Consider the following 14,264-nt stretch of genomic DNA (forward strand, 5'->3'; position numbering starts at 1 on the left):
GGTCAGTACAAATCTGATAAAATCCTCACTAAAGAAAAGAACATCTGATTAAATCATATTGAACCTGCTTATTGTAGGCATTGCAAAGTGTTCACTCAGCAAGAAACTTTTTATTTCTGTAGATTTTCTAATGGAAAGGTTTTTGCTCTTACATCCTTACCAATAAACCTCTCTGGATATACTAGAAGAGCTCTTTGAGAGGACAAACTTAGTCTTGGAATGAGCCACTTTTCTTATTTATTCTGACAGAAAGAATTTTTGTCCCCGGAACATAAGGATTGTCATGACCAGCAATAGCTGCCAAAATTCACGCCTACTGTAACAACGGTATTCTTCCAAATGGAGAAATATTAAGTTTCTATGCTAAGGCAGTTCTTTTGTAATGCATTGGGGAGATAGATAGTTGATGCAGCATGAAGGAAAACCCAGCCTATGATTGTGTGGTACTTTTTGCAGGAATACATCCACTAGTCACAGCATCACAGCCATACTATTTGCATAACAACATTCTGACTATCCAAATTCATACTTTCATGACAATTATATAAGAGGGATTCTTAGTATTATTTTTTTTTCTGCTGCTAAACAGCCACCACATTTCAGTGTTGGTGAAATAGTTCTACATATCGTTCTCTTTCTTTTTAAATGAAAGTGCTTTGGGCTCTCTCTAGCTGAAAGATGGCATAGAAGTGCAAATGATCCTTAGCTATGTAACTCAGAATTACCTTTGCATTTTATTCTTGATCTTTATATAAAGCAATCCTGCAAAACAGAGGCATTAAGCTTGCTCATATAACTGACATGCTTTTGGGGAAAATGAACAGATAAAACTGCCAACTGCTACATGAATATAATCCAATGAATGCTCATGCTGAACTCCTGAATCCCCTTTTTTTTTGACAAAACAGTTTAATTATTATAAGTTTAGAAAACAAAACCCAGAAAATTCATATCCTAAAGTCTGAGTGAATGTATTTCTTTCAAGTTTCTTTCCCCTCCCCAGTTTTATTAACACAGACATTTATGGGACTGTTAGCAGTTTGCTCCCCATCCCCATTCGGGTTGCTGCCACCATTAGGATTCAAACAGCAATCAGACAAGATTTGAACAAAACCAAAACTCTGAACTGAAAGGGCAAGAATAAAGGGCTTATTATGCTTTTATTTTGTTATTTAGCCATGACCAGCAATACTATCTCCAATGCTTCCAGATCCCCCATCTTGCTGTCGCTACTCAAATGTCAGAAAGGATTTTGATAAATACTCTCCCATTTACACACTGCTTAGCACTATGGCAAAACCACTGCTAAGGCTGGTTGCCTGCAAGGGTTGCTACTAGAACTATGATACTGGTCAGTACAACTAGTTCACCACCTTTCCCGTGGCAGCAATCAAATACTCCATCAGATGTAGATGTTTAAATGGAGAGATATTTTGATAAAGATTTAAAAGTAATGCCCTTAACTACAGTACAGCTAAGGATCACAGCAGTTTTTGCTTGTGCTTCTTATAGAAAAGCAAGCAAGTAGTAGGCACTCTGAGGAGGGACTGCAGGGCAGAGGCACCAGCAAACCAAACCACTTTAGGGTTTGCCCACCTGAAAATGGAGAGAGGATGTAGATGGGTGGAATGTATAAGTACAATCCAAATGTAAATACTAGTTTAAATACCTCTCATCTTGCAATAAATGTATCATGACATCCCCAGTACCCACAGTTGCTCAAGCCTCTTGTTTCAGGGCTAAAGATAGCTCTGCTGTTAACATGAGACAAAATACTGGTGGAATTGTTTTACTCCAGAAGAGGCTGGGTACTGAAGAGCAAGCTTTATGTCCTCCCACCACCAGCTCCTTCGGGAAGATCCTTTACCATGAGCATTATCTCATATTCTTACTACGAGATTCAATGGGACCTCAGCATCTCTATGGCAGTTCTGTAAACACAGCACTGCCTCTGGGGTATGACCACTATGGCCTGTACTCTGTGTGCTGCTAATGCAAGTCAAGCAAGCCTAGGTTTATGTATTTAGAAATACCAGACTTTTATTTTCATGACAAAAGCTGAAAGATTCAAACAGCTGAAGTCTCTTTACAGCTTTACAGCTGAGTAAATAAGCTTTTTAGCATTGCAAAGACTTGCTCAGTTTTCTGCCAGGCCAGACCTGACTGATGCCCACCTCCCTTCCAACCCCACTCTCCTTTGCACAAGGATTGCTGTTGCTTTGTCAAGAGAAAACAGTATTGCTGCTGAATTTCTAACCCTTAAAATCATTTGTGCTGCTTATGGTATGCAAATGAGCTTCATGGGACTGTGATGTCTTCAGAGAATCATAGAACGGTTTGGGCTGGAAGGGATCTTAGAGATCATCCAGTTCCAACCCCCTAGCATGGGCAGGGACACCTTCCGCTAGACCAGGTTGCTCCAAGCCCCATCCAGCCTGGCCTTGAAATCTTCCCAGTATTCAAGGCAGTGACAGAATCCCAAGGTATGCTGCACAGGATCTGAAAGAAATCCTAATTCTGCTCCTAATGCAAAGAAAAAAAAAAAATAGGAAAAAGCCCAAAATAAGTGGGCTCTTGATGTGAACACTAGCAGGCAAAGATCAGCACCTTTCCACTCTGTTTCTAGAAAAGCTCTTTTATGCAGCTGCACAGTGCAAAAGGGCTGGGTATGCATCTTTGCCAAAGACCATGCAGTTTAGTGACAGTCTCAGCTGATGAGACACTCAAGACCTGATCTAGTGCATTGGAGAAACATGGAAAAGGATGCAGAAGCAGCAGGTAGTTACCTAACACTACCAAGTCTCAGTAAAAAAAAAAAAATGTCAAGCTGAGACATTTTGGCAGGCTTTCTGAATACCTAATAGGAAATGCTTGTGTAAACCAGGCTGGAAGCAAGGTTAGTAAACCCACAGCAGAATAAAAAGGAACCCACCAAACTTTAGAAGCAGGAATTTTAGCTCAAAGCCCCTTAGATCATATCTGACCATAGGGTGCCATAATTAGTCCTACTGATTGTGTCCATTCACGTCCAGTATTTTATATATGGCAACTAAACAAAAGTGCTCCTGCCCGAGCCAGAATAACTAAATATTTAACTTACTGGAAGAGCGACTGCGTGAGAGTGTTTGTACCTATGGAGTTGCTATGACGCTTAAATAAACACTTACTGCTTCCTCACAGCTGCAGAAACTAAAGGGAGCGAAACCCCAAGAAGGTCTGGCTGGCCCGCTTTACCACGGGATCACAATCTCGTATGTTTCCTCAAATCACCAGACCACGTTGACTGCAAAGGCAAATGCGGGAGCTTTTTCACACATCAGGCAGACGCGTTTGCGCTCAAGGGCTACAGGCAGCAGCACCATCGGCGATGGTGGGAGAAGCGGTGCGGTGTCCTCCTCCCTCTCCCTGCGGAACGCGCAGCTTCGGCCTCCCCCGGGATTGTTACTTCTCCATCCCCGCTTGTCGTTATTTCGCTATTAACCTCCCCCGTCCCCTCTCTCGCCCGTCCGAAGGGGCGGAAGCGGCAGACGGAGGGAGGGAAGGCAGGGCGGGCGCAAAGCAGAAAGCGCGACGCAAAGGACGGGCCGCCCCCGGCCCCCGAGTGCGCGGTTGGGCGGCAGGTCCCGGTGGGCCGCCCCCCGGAGCGGAGCCGGCACCAGGAGGCGGCAGTCCCAGCTGCACGCCTGATCAGCCCGGGGGCGGCGGCGAGGGGCAGCCATCGCCCCAACAGCCAGCGTGATCGTTCCGACTACCGCACCGCCGGGGCAGTTGCTGGAGGAGCGGCGCGCCTCGGCACTGCTCTCTCTGCGCTGCGGTGCTGCGGCCGGCTGCGAGCGGGTCAGAGGCGCCGGGACCTGGCGGGTCAAGAGAGAGCGCCCCGGCCGCCCCACCGCCACCACTACCACTACAGGTGGGCTCCCGGCTGCCGCCTCAGTAGCTCCCCCTGCCCGCCGCTCGGGTTCCCCACCTCAGCGGCGGCAGGAGGGGCCGCAGCGCGTCCCGCCCTGCCGTGCCGGTGGCGGGCGGCGCTGCAGAGGGCGGGGCGGCCGGCGGGCGGCGCGGGCTGGCTCCCGGCGGGCGGCGCTGCTGCGTTGCCCTGGGAGGCGCCGCGGGCCGGGCGCTGAGCTGCGGGCTCGGGGGTGTGAGCGGCCGGGCAGGGCGCCCCCAGGATGCTGCGGTTCCTGCGCAGGACCTTTGGCCGGCGGTCGATGCAGCGCTACGGGCGAGGAGCCGGGCGCGGAGGGCTCGGCGGCGAGGGGGACGAGCGGGACGGGGGGCTGCGGGGAGCAGCCGCCGTCGGCTCGGGAGGCTTCCCCTCCTCGCCGCACCCCGGAGGGGTCGCGCACAGCGCCGGAGCCCCCGTCCACATCCCAGCGGCCGGCGGCAATAAGCTGGTGCTGCAGTGCCGCGTCCTTCTCCTGGACGGGACCGAAGTCAGCGTGGAGCTGCCGGTGAGTAACGTGCGCTCTCCTCCCCAGCTTGCGGAACGGCGCTTGCATCTCCCCTCTCCCCTCCTCCGCATCGTCCCCCCCCTTCCTGGTGACAGGCACCTGCGAGTGCCCCCCGCCGGCTGCACAACACGCGCCGTTCTCCGGGGAAGCCTCGCTAGTTTCTTCTTCTCCTCCGCGGGCGTCCTGGCCCGCCTGTCTGCACCTGCTCCCAGGTGCGCGCCTAGTCTCCCCGCCATGACCGCCGCTCTGCTCGCCCCCCCCTTCCTGCCGGCTAAAGCTGCCTGCCTCCCTCTTCCTTTTCCCCAGAGCGAGCGTGGAGGTGGGCACCTGCTCTCCTCCCCCTCCGCAGCCAGTAAACAGCCCCCTGCGGCGATGCCTTCAGCGGTGCCGCTCCGGGAGGGATCGCCCCTGTGGTGCGGGCGCTACCTGTGTGCGTCCCTGACTGGGGAAGAGGGGATTGCCCGCATATCCCGCTCGGCGGCACCGCCGGCCTTGGGGGGTGCCGGGGACGGGTACTGAGAAGGAGCGGTGCCTTTAGCTTCCGCAGCCGGCTGTGGCGGCCCCAGCCCCGCAGCACTTGTGGCGCCGGCGGGGAGAGCGCAGCGGGGCGAGGCCAGCTGTGAGGCGAGACCGCGCTGAGCCCACCGCGGCAGGGGGCGGCCGGGGCGCCGCCTCTTCGTCTCTTCTTTCTCTCCAGCCCCTCTGCCGGTGGGAAGAGAGAGGGGCTGGCCGGGGGGGCTGCGGCGAAGAGCCGCACTTCCATCGGCCTGCGGGGTGCCCGGGGTGCTGCCCCTGTCCCGGGCAGGTGTCCTCCCCGTGAGAGGAGGGCCGCACGAGTGCAGCGCCGCGGTCCCGGGTAACCCCTGCTGCTCTGGGGCGGCCGGGCCGTCAGCGCCTCAGGCGGCGGGGGGCTGGGTCCGCGGTCCGGGCGGGTGCGCGAATGGTGCCGGTGCTGAACTTTTCCCCCTCCTGCTGCCCTGCTGGAGGAATGAGGAAGGGCCGGTGCCGGCCTGCTTGGTGAACTTGGGCCGCATTTGTAGGTGTGTTGGCATCCCCGGAACCCGTTGTGTATCCTCTTGTCTCTCTCACAGGAAGTTGCACGGTGTATATTACTAATATGCAAGTGTTTGCGTTCTGCCAGACATTCATTCGCCACAGCTGCTAAATACTTGATACGCGTCCTTTCTTTCTGACTCTTCCACTCCCTCTTGAAAACCACGCTTCCCGTGAAATAGGATGGAAGTTTATCATAATTAAAAAACGCGTAATCTTCTTTCCATTCCAACCCAAATAATCACCAGCCATTAAGGCTGGTCTGCAAAAACAGCTGGAGAAACTTACTAATAATGAGCATCACAGTCTAATGAATTCCAAGTTAATTTATTCTCCAGTAGTGTAAAGGAGATAGCTGTTTTTGTTATAGCACTTTTTGAATCTTGTTAGGTGCCTTTCATATTAATAATTGTGTATATTGGCATCATTTCACTAAAACGGGATTTGGCAACCCTGTGATTTCTGTTTAAAAGAAACTGAAAAGATGGAGTAAGACTCTTACAAGTGAATGTAGAAGTATGTGAATAGAGCCATCTAGAGATGCTTGCTGTAGAATTATCTGGCCTCTCTTACCTTACAGACTAGACTGTGCATTTACAGGTACTGGAGATGCTAGTATGTTTCCTCTCATCACATCTCCTTTGTAACTTGCTGCAGTCCTTCTAACATCCTGGCACAAATAATTTTCTTAAAATGACATGATGGATGCTATCAGCATGCTAAGGATTTGCTTATAGAAGTCTTTGTAGGTAAGTTCAGTAAATATTTTGCTTGAGGTTATGCTCCTTCTTATTTATCAAGAGTTCAGCTTTTGCTGTAGAGCCTGTTTAAGATTATCTGTGGTTCTGAAGCACCAGAAAATGAGGTGATGGCAGTCTTTGTAGTCCTTGAGGGTTGAAAGTAGATGAGAGCATCTGCTTGGTCTTGCTTGAATTTGACCTCCAAATGAAGCCTAAGCTGCTAGTGTTTGCAGAGTGTTAGCTGCACATGTGGTGGCTGTAGTTCATTTGTCTGAAGATGGGGTAAGAAGTTGGTATTTTTTTTTCCACTGAAATATCTAGACTGGTGGAGGGCTCTGTAGCACGTAATAGCTGTTAATATTTTCAGGATTAAATACTGTTCTGTTGAATTACATATCTGTTCTTCATGCTTTTTCCCTTTCTTTCACAGAAAGTAACACCCACACTGAGAGTCAGAAAAACTGAAAGAGGCGTTGCACCATTTATAGCAGTTCATCAGTAAAGTTTCTCTGAGCTTTGCAGCTCTAGATTTTATGGCCTGGAACAGAACGTGCTTCAAATGCTCTGAAGTGGTGTTACAGGACCAGTTAAGCTGAATGAATCAAGTAGCATCTTTTCCATTAAAAAATAAATAGTGTATGATGGTTTCTCTCCATTTCAGCTCAAATCTTACAGAAAGGGAGGGAATGTGAGCTTCATCAGCAGTGAGCAGTTTACCCATGAAGTAAAGTATGGAGATAATTGCAGAGGACTTTACTGTGCTGCTGATTGTGTGTGCAAGCACTTTTCAGGAGATACTGGCATCTGTAAAATGTGCTCTTTTTACTACCCACTGACATTACATCCAGGTTGTCTTACCAGTGGAAAAAGGAACTTGATGATACTAGGACATGATACTCTTGAAACTGCAACTTTTTAGGCTGCTATCTAGCACTTCACTTAGTAGTCATTGAAAAGGTTATTAGATTTCAAAGACTACAGGGTCTGTTTGTTTGGAAGAGTGACAGAAAAGATGAGACTGATGGAAAAATGTGTAGGAAGAAAACCCACGTTTTAGGCGTTTTTGTTGTCCTGTTTTGTTTTATTAAGCATTCAAGTAAAGCTAAATCCTTGGAACTTTTGCCCAGGTTAAATGTAGCATGCTCTGCCACAGTGTTTTCTTATATGGCTGATGGTGGTGTTGGAAAAATAAATCCTACATCAGTAAGTTGGTAGCTGTGTTTGGGGCTAACATTTTCATTTGTAAGATAGTGTCTGTATTGGAAACTGCACATCTAGTATGCTCTTGTCTGCTCATGCTGATAACAGAAATAAAGATCTACCCTTCTAATCTATCTTCCCTTCTAAGGAATCCTTCCTTAGCTTGTTCTTCCTTAGCCTGCATAGCAATATCGTGACCACTGTCACCTTTCTTCTCTATTTGCCTTTCCATGCCCACTTCCTTCTGGGGATATGTACTTCATTCGTTTTACTGTACGTCCTCTGCCCCCAGACTACCCCATCTGCTAGCCTGCTGTCCTGCAGAGCTTTCACTTGTAGGTGTACTCTGGTTTCCCTAAACTTGTTTTCCATCCAGCTGTCCCTTTACAAATGTCAGCATAAAATTATTCTGAGCACTGTAGATACCCGTGGACAGTGGTTTCTATACTCAGCTTCTTGCATGAAATTTCAAAGATTGCTTAATGACTGATGCTTTTTTTGTTCACTCGTAAGGCAAGAATTGTGTACTTTGAAAGTATCCTTTCTAAAAGGGATAATGCACTGGATGGCTTTTTAAACCCATGAACTCCTCAGGGCCCTGTTATTGAATGTGAGATGCTATTAAGGTTGGATCTGTTGTGTAGGAGTGAATGGCAGTTGACCGGTTCTGTTGCTGTGGGGTGATTTCCCATGGGAAGGGGAGCATAAATGGTGCCATTACTTCCTCTTGACGTGATGTCACATGTCTGCACATTTAAAATCTGGTTATAAAAATTGATGCAAGGAGAAGAATACTTGCATTGCAAGCCATCCTTTCCTCCCTCTCACACAGATATCCATGTATGTCTTTTTACCACTGAGAACCTATTCAGTATCTTTTATGTTGCATCTTCACTTACATAGGAGGCTGTTACTTGTTTAGGGTTTGTAACTCAGCTGTAGGTAGATGGAAGGCCGCTTGCTCACTGCTGTCAAAGTGATGCTGCCTCTGTTTTCTGGAGGATTCATAACTTTAATGAAAGACAAACTGGTTATGGGCGATGCTGTCTTCTTACATAAAGAATGCAGGGAAAGATCATTGACATTTACGAAGCGATGATGATGCTTGCTACTTAATACGTAAATCGAACAGACTATAGATGGCTTTCAGATGAGGCCCAAAAGTCAAATCTTTGTTGACTTTCAGACATGGTTGTTGGCATTTCTAAAACTGGAGTCTCTGATTTTTAATTCAGTGCATCTTATGAAAGCTTAAAGGGAGGATATGAAAGATGGCTATTTAGTGGGAGTATCCAGAACAGCAGGAATTAATGTCCCTTTTCTTAATGCCACTGAAAACAGTATTCTGTGCTAAGGTGGGGGAAGGCAGGAGGGGAATGAACACAGGTAAGGTGTTCCTGGGTTTGTGTAATGTAAGTGGGATAAAAAGGAGCAATGGTAAGCTTACTCTATTGGGAAATCCTCATCCTGCGAAGCAAATACAGATTACCTTACATTTTCTGTGACATGAAGCTACAGCAGTCAATGTGTTGCTTGTTATACTCTTTTCTAAAAATCTCCTTGCTCTGATAAATTTCTGTGCTATTATGAATGTCATTGCAAAGACCTGTGTGATGTATTCAAAGAGTGATGTTTAATGATTAAACTAATGAACAAGTAAACTATAACTGTTCAAATCTATGAATTGTTTTCAGATGGATAGCTTTCGTGCTATTTCTTTGCCTTCCTTTTGGTGTATTTTTTTTTAATAATTGTTTCAGCTGCTATGGAAACCCTTCAGGATAGGGATAGTAAATATTCTTCCCTACTCTTTTCTCATCTCTGGTCATCTTTTTGTTGTATTTTTTTCTCGTTGGAGTAACATGAAAATAAAAAAAAAATTGTTATCTGGCCTCTATGCTTACATCAAAGGTAAATGAAAAATTAACTCTTGAGTAGTCATCTCCATCTTACAATTATTGGTTAATGTATTTTATTTGATAAAGTTATAAATATTGGGAGAGAAGTACAACTCATTTTTTTCTCTCTTTTACATCACACATGACTTCCTAATAGCATTTCAAGAATATTAGCTCTAGAGAAATGCACTAATACATATGTAGACACCTGGATTCAAGTAATTCTCTGGAGCCTCCTAATTGAGGAGTTAACTTCCACCCAGATAGATAAATTCCATGAGATGGAGAACAAGACTTTTTATTAATTTTTAAAGCTTTTGTCACTTACAAAATTGATAATATGCCTTCTTTTTGCAGAAACTACCTTTCAACAACATGAAATTAGAGTTCTTGCTGGAAAGCGTTAAAAGCATATTTGCAGCAATGGAAATGCCTCTTATGCCAGTGAAGTCCTGTGGGCACTAGCACCTGTAGTCCGCTTCATAACAGATCAAGCTCCATTTTTAGAAGGGGTTGGGTATTTTTGCTTCTGCAGCTCATGTTGAAATGCTTTTTCATTACCTTGCAGCTCAGATCAAGTAACTGCAGCTACAACTCAGATGTCTTGTCTTCTGGCAGTAGCCTTTAATTATGTTATCCATGTACATTGATGCATTGCTATGAAGAGTATTCATAGTAGAATCACATATAGAATCAGGGACATACACAGCCCCAGAGAAATAGGAATGAGATGGGGTATGCACTTGTGACCCCACCTGTGCTTCAGAAATGTAGTACTAGGTTCCTAAGAGAGAAGAGGGAATTTTAGTCCCTTCATGTACTCACGAAACATCCCAAATAAGTCTACAGCAGATAAAAGACATTTCAACACTACGTTGTACAAGAGGGAGACAATGGACAGTGTTTTGTTTTGGCATATATTAGTTCCATTAGTTATTTATGGAAACCAAAACCATTTCTTAGTGCAATATACAGATTGACAGGGTAACAGGACTAGGACTGCTGCTACAGAGAGTTGGCAACCAGTGAGGGGGAGAAAGCCAATGATGGCTGTAGTATATAGCAAAGACAAAAGTATCAGCACCTGGCTCTAATTCTCTGATGGAGAACTTATGTGTCTGAAGAGATGAGGAGAAGGTAAGGTTGTTGGATGCATTCTTTTGGAAGCCTTTTTACAATGGACTAGAATACAGCTATGCTTAGGAAAGTATCACGTGCAACCTCAGTGTGTCTGGGCCTCTTATTGTCAGCACAGAAATGCAGTTTGGTAGCAGCTGTTTGCAGTAGGTGTAACTATGAGATTATAAATGCTGGGGAAACTCTGAAGACCACCATGGATTTGAATGGAGATGCTCTATAAGAAAGAAACTTTCAGAATAGCTAGAAAATAGCTTTTTTTATTTTTTTTTTTTTTTTTATCAACAGTGAACACCTATTATGTTGGGTTTTTTTCGTTTTTTTTTTTTTTTCCCAGTGGTTGTGTTCTACAGCAAAACTGTAGTTTCAGGCTCATAATAGTGGTCCTGAAAAGGAAGAAGAATGGGTATGTAAAAAGATCCTGTAAGATGGGAAATAGGAGCAAAGAGATTTTGGAAATGCAGCCCATATAGAAGAGCGAACAGAGGACTAGTATTTTTGGAGGTATATTGTCTGTCCCTCCTTTCTGAAATTATGAGGAGACAGATGTCTCTACTCTTGCTTCTCTCTGCATCCTTTTCTTCATGTGCTTCCTTGTGCTTCTACTTGAGGCGCCTCTTTAAATATCTTTTTTTCCTGTAACTTTCTCCAAGAGTCTGGTTTCATTTAGTGTCTCTCCTCCAAGCATAGGTCCATTTACCAGTTCAGGGCTTCAGTTTTTTAAATTCCCAACCATTTCCACTTACCCTTCTCCTTTGCATTCTTCTCCCTGAGCAATTTTCTATACTTTTTCTGTGTGTGGGTATGGTCTGTATTACTAGCATGATACCTACTGAATTGGGTTACTATTATTATTATATATATATAAATAAGAATAGATTTCTTTTAGTTTTGTGGGGTTATTTTACCCTGCTCTGTTTTTCCCAGTCTATAAAAGCAGTTTTCTTTGCCTACCAGGAGCAGCTACGTAAGCTGTGAAGCAGTTCACCATGGAGGATCTCTTCTGGGAGACACTTCAAAGAGCACTAGAGGTCTGCTTCCTTCTGGACTGGGCCTCAAGCATAGTTCTCTGTCCCATTCCCTCCTATCAGTTTAAGTAATTTCTGTGGTTCTCTGAAGTCCTGTTCCTTCCCCATTCAGTTAAATTTCCCAGCTGTGGCCAGGGGTCTATGGCTAGTTCAGCAGCTCATTTAGTGAGCTTAACTAGCCGAGTGCCCTGTCTGTCAGGGCACAGGTGATGCAGGTGACCACTTGTCCTGACCATTCCCAGTTGTAGGGCAGATATTCGGGGAACGTTGGTAACGACTGGTGGAAAAATTCAGTTAAAGGTTAAACCTCCTCGCTTTAAAATTGGATGTTTTCATATGAGACAACAAAACTGGACCTGAAGACTCAGATGGTGTGGAAAGGAAGTTGGGAGAAGAAGTTGAATTCGTAGACCCTTTGCAAAGTAAAATATAAGTACAAATAATTTCTTTATTTTTTGTAGAAGGATGAAGTTGACAGCTGTTAACTGTACGTACAGTGTTGCTGGGTTAGTATTTTAAGTCACTTAAGAAACACATGGGGTTTTTTAGTATTTGTTTTCCAATGTAGACTGTGGTTCTTCTATTCTTTTATTAGATGTTCTTTTCTTTCCGCATTAGAAATACAAGGTTTGGAAGGTATTGAAGTGTTTAGAATGACCATCTGCTCTTCATTTGACTTGCTATTTCCATTTATTTCTATGCATCAATTTAAATATGTCCCAGACCATTAGCTATATAGCAGTGAGATTATTTTGAAATAGTTGTTGAAGTTCCAGAGTCAGACTCCAGCTATGAAGCATGAAAAAATATTAAGGATTAATTTATATTATCTGGTTTTGGTTTGTACAGATTCAGGTTATTTCCCTTCCTTGTTGTTATGGAACCACAGTTAGTTTATTCAAACAAAAGACCAAATGCTGTCTTTTTTTAGTACTGATAAGCACATTGAATTGAGATGCTACTGTATGTTATTATTTTAATAGCTGTGGTACAGTTTATATAATAGAGACTGGAAATCCTAATAGATTCAATTAAATGTTTGTGAAATACAAGTAACTCTACACAAATATGTACAGAGTATAGGTCTTTTCTGTAGAAGAACTCATGTGAACATACTAGTATCAAATATATGATTAGAAAAGCATGGTGCTATAACTTAGGGATTGTAACCTGTAATTAAATTATTGTAAACTGCAACATTACTTCATGGAATAACTTATCCAAGGATGAATTGTGTTGTGGTTGATTGAAGATAATGCTTTTCACAGTAGTTCTTTGTAGTACTAGTAATTGATCTTGCGTGTTGTTTTTGTTGGAGTTTATATATATATATATATATATATACACACACACACACATATATGTACATAAATGTAGACTTGAGAGGAATTTTGTAGCTTATCAGTCTTGGCTGGGAAAACTCCAATTTATTTTTCTGCCTAAATTGAGACTAAGCAAGAAAATCACTTCCCATTTTTATGTTCAGAGTTTCTTACTGTGTATGTTTCACTACGTGAGGTCTTGTAAGTTAGATGATAAGGAATTTCAGTTGGCTGTGTTAAGCTTTAGCATTATTCTAGGGTGTGAACAAATCCTCATTGATGGAGAAAATAAACACTCTAATTGCATCACATCTTTTTTGTTAGTGTTGAATGAAATTGCTGAATGTTCTGATGTTACCTGCTTTGTGCAAGTGAAGGTTTTCCTCATTTTCAGAAACAAGGAGCAGTTCTATTAAGGTTTTCCTTCTCCCTTGCTCCCATCCAGAATTGATTGCGGCTGTCATTTAAATAAATCTCTTTCATACCTTGTTAGTGGTTCCCAGAGCTGTGATATGGTATGATTTAAAATTGAGGGCTTACATTTATATAAAAAGACCAAACCCCAAAACTTCAGTTTTTATAAGCAGATCTGAAAACACCAGTACTCTGTGCAATCGTTGTGTTGCAACAAAGATCACTATTCAGCAAAGATGCAAATCCTCAGTATGTAGGTTTTATATTCAGGCTACTTACTGAGTAGAAATTCTTTCTGAATAATGAACCTTCCATGAGTGCTTTGCTTTGAGAGATGATGAATGATGAGTCTGTTATCTGTTTGAATTAAGCAGATAAGTGAAGAGCAGTGTTATTCTTCAAAATAGGTCATATCGTAGGCAACACCCTGGAAGTGCAAAGACCAGTGGGCAGTATCCACTTACTTTATCTCATGTTGTGATCTTTGGATGCAGATGTATACCTATGTGAATTAAAGCATCGTGTTATAGCTCTGTGGAGGAAAGAGCTGGTTTTATAAAGCAGCAGTGGAAAGACTTTGTTTCTTCTCCTCCCTCTTCTTTCTAATTCATGTATTGGGCTTGATTTAGATTTTTTTCTTTTTCTTTCCCTGCTGTTCAGCAATGAAGAGAGGGTGGCAGGATGCTTTCCTCTTTGTTACCAAAATGCCCTTTCCCTGAGGAGGAGTGTTCCCAGGCCTGCTCCATGACAGCTCCTGAGCCTGAGTCTCATCTGCCAAGGCCACACTGTGAGCTGTGGTTGGGAACGTGTAGCTGTAGGGTTTACTCTGCATGTGCTCAGGGTCAGCCTTGCAAAATTCATTCTGTGCACAGCTCTCAGCGGCGTGTTGGAGTTCTGCTCTTGACTTCCAGTTAATTAGAAGATGTTAATTTTGATGAGTTTTCTTTACTGCTAACTAAGACAGCAGAGATTGCCGATTCCTTTCACAGAGGCCAGTGAAGCCATTAAATGTTGACTGTAG

At 44.2% G+C, this 14,264-nt stretch overlaps 1 protein-coding gene across 1 annotated transcript in view; it reads left to right on the forward strand.

Moving 5' to 3' along the window:
• The first annotated feature begins 4,050 nt into the window (after positions 1 to 4,050).
• Positions 4,051 to 14,264, forward strand: part of LOC133267104 (band 4.1-like protein 4B) — an 83,186-nt gene continuing 72,972 nt past the window's right edge. Inside the window, exon 1 of the mRNA XM_061449076.1 lies at positions 4,051 to 4,451. Within this exon, the coding sequence (XP_061305060.1) occupies positions 4,170 to 4,451 (282 nt within the window). The 5' untranslated portion in view covers positions 4,051 to 4,169. The remainder of the gene's footprint in view (positions 4,452 to 14,264) is intronic.

The sequence above is a fragment of the Pezoporus flaviventris genome, unplaced genomic scaffold (genome assembly GCF_033815535.1).
Source record: "Pezoporus flaviventris isolate CSIRO_AGI_PZ_B2104156 unplaced genomic scaffold, CSIRO_AGI_Pfla_v1 ptg000007l, whole genome shotgun sequence".
NCBI classification, from domain to species: Eukaryota; Metazoa; Chordata; class Aves; order Psittaciformes; family Psittacidae; genus Pezoporus; species Pezoporus flaviventris.